General features: G+C 43.4%; 1 protein-coding gene across 1 annotated transcript; it reads right to left on the minus strand.

The window, feature by feature from the left end:
• Positions 1–522: 522 nt before the first annotated feature.
• On the minus strand, positions 523–2,133 carry LOC143589021 (uncharacterized). The gene is made up of 2 exons (XM_077069887.1): positions 1,977–2,133; positions 523–1,319 (listed from the first exon to the last, which is right to left on the minus strand). Exons 1-2 carry the CDS (start codon positions 2,131–2,133, stop codon positions 523–525), a joined length of 954 nt encoding a protein of 317 aa, XP_076926002.1.
• Positions 2,134–2,537: the final 404 nt, after the last annotated feature.

The raw sequence follows: 2,537 nt of genomic DNA on the forward strand, positions 1-2,537 counted from the left end.
ACTCCACAAGACTCAAAAATAAAAAATGGGCAAATATACAAACTCTACACTCGAGTTTTCATTCAAGACACCCTGTGCTATGTGAACTACCCAGCTGTCCGAGTGGAGCATCCTCCACCTCGGTAAAACTCCAGTGCCCTCCAAGATACTGCATCACGATACGATCATCCTTCAATCTTGTTTCTCTTATCTCCAATTTCTCCAAAATCCACACACTTTAGCTTTCCACCGTCTCTCTCCCTATCAAACTCCATCAACTCTTGAGAACTCGCGACCTCTCTCCTATCCTCCATATAAACTTCGACGGAACGGGGGTGATCAAGACGTGGATCCATGACCGGAATAAAAGACTCAATTGAATAAACGGAATGACATGGATCAGTGAGACCGTCTTGACCTCTCGGGTGTCTCATGGATTTAGCAACATAAGTGACACTATCTTCGCTGGATCTAAGAGTGATTTTACCTTCTAATACATCTAGCAGTACACAAGAATGGACGACCTAAAATATTAGGAACTCTCTAATCGGACTCCATATCTAAAACCTCAAAATCTATGGGAAAAACTAAATTATCGACTTTAACGAGCAAGTGTTCTATGATCCCCCTAGGGTACTTCACTGAATGGTCAGCTAATGACAATGACATACGGGTTGGGGTGAGTTCCCCTAGGCCTAGCTTCTCATACAACGAATATGACATTAGGTTTATGTTAGCTCCTAGATCTACGAACGCTTGACACGAGGTATCCCTACCAAACAAACATGGAACAGTGAAAATTCCAGGATCGGGCAACTTTTCCGGAACCTTATTGAGCACTACTGCATAACACTCTCTGTTCAGTGGAACGGTCAAAAGCTCCTCCAGACTTTCCTTTCGTTTAAGAAGACCTTTCAAAAACTTGGCATATTTCGGCATATGCTGGAGGGCCTCGACAAACAGAAGGTTAATTCTAAGCTGCCTAAACATATCTAAGAAGTTCCCGTACTCTCTACTAAATTTCTGATTCTTAAGACGGGCTGGATACGGGACACAGGCATGATCTATAAGTGGTGAAGGCCTAACATCTCTCGGTTTCTTCTTCTCACTCCTTCCAACTATGGGCTCACTGGTTAGTGTGGTACTTGTTGGGCCTAGCCTAGGTTGCACCCTCCCAGGAGTCTCTATCACTATCTCCTCATCAACTAACTCATCTCTCTTTTCTATTTCAACAGTTCTCTCCGGACCTACAACCCTACCACTATGAGTGGAGATGGCATTTAACTGAGTAGCCAGATTTTGTCGAGTGGAATCCGAAAATTGACCTGGTAGGCTCTCATCTAAACGTTGGCTACATCACCTATGATTCTCTAAAGATCTAAGAGTGCAGACTAGTGATTCCTAATTAGCAAATCATGATTGGTAATTTTCTTCTAAGCTTCCTGATCTCTAACCAGTATTTGCTTCATCATTTCCTCTAACTTACCAATACCACCACTTAAGTCCTGTCCACTAATCCCACCTTGACTACTTTTATCCCCACTAAACGAACGATCTTGCTGCCGGTTAAGATTTGAATTTGATTGGAAACCGGGGGTGCACCGGAGGAATGCAAATTAGAATTATAGTTTTTATTTTTATAGTTGTTCCATTTTGAAATATTGATTCCATTAAAAGCATTAGGAACCCTATTCTGCCCTCCTATGAACTCTACCTGCTCCTGACTCATCAACGGGAAATCTAAAGTCCCATGCCCCCCCTACACAAATCACACATATCTACCTTAGCCTTAAGTTCTTTCATCTCACGGGCTATACTCTCTAAGGCAGCAGCCACACTAGTATCCAGATTAACCTGGTGCACACCTCGGACGGATGAGGGTGTACTAGTGACGGGATTTGAATTCCCATTACGTGGCTTTTTAGCAAACTTGGATTGGGAAAAAATCTCAAATAATTCATTACACTCAATCACATTTTTCTTATCCATTAAATTACCTCCAGCAGCAGTGTCAAATCGAGCCTGAGTCTCATAAGTCAGCCCATTGTAAAACTTATCAACAAGGGCCAAAGGAGTAAGACCATGTTGTGAACAAAGGGATAGTAGGTTATGGAAACGCTCCCAATCTTGATAATACGGCTCATCTAGCTCCATGTGGAAAGAGTGAATTTGATCACGAAGATGAGATTCTTTGGCAGGCGGAAAGTATTTCTTGATAAATGAAGTACGCAGCGCCTCCCATGTAGTGAATGCTCCAGTAGATGGTGAATTGAGCCAAGTGGCAGCACGGCCCGTGAGTGAAAACGGGAACAAGTGAAGGGAAACCGCATCTTCATTAGCACCTTACAAATTGAACGTTTTGAGCACACGAGTAAGACGGTTGATGTTCGTTGGTGCATCTTCATCGTCACGGCCATGAAATAGGTTATGCTGGGTGAGATTGGCCATGACGTAAGAGGGGATTTGCCATGAGTTAAGGTTATCGATTGCGGGGGTGATGATGGGCGGGTGGTCTCCGGTGAAACCCTCAAAGGCTTGTTGGTAAACAGTTCGGTTGT

This window comes from Bidens hawaiensis, unplaced genomic scaffold (genome assembly GCF_021521415.1).
Source record: "Bidens hawaiensis isolate Kalapana, Puna unplaced genomic scaffold, B.hawaiensis_p1.1 tig00037165_1, whole genome shotgun sequence".
NCBI lineage: Eukaryota > Viridiplantae > Streptophyta > Magnoliopsida > Asterales > Asteraceae > Bidens > Bidens hawaiensis.

Coding starts and splice junctions, on each gene's coding strand:
- LOC143589021 (XM_077069887.1), bottom strand. CDS start 2,133: ATGGAGCTAGATGAGCCGTATTATCAAGATTGGGAGCGTTTCCATAAC. Junction 1,320..1,976: donor ATTTGACACTGCTGCTGGAG/GTAATTTAATGG, acceptor GCCAACGTTTAG/ATGAGAGCCTACCAGGTCAA.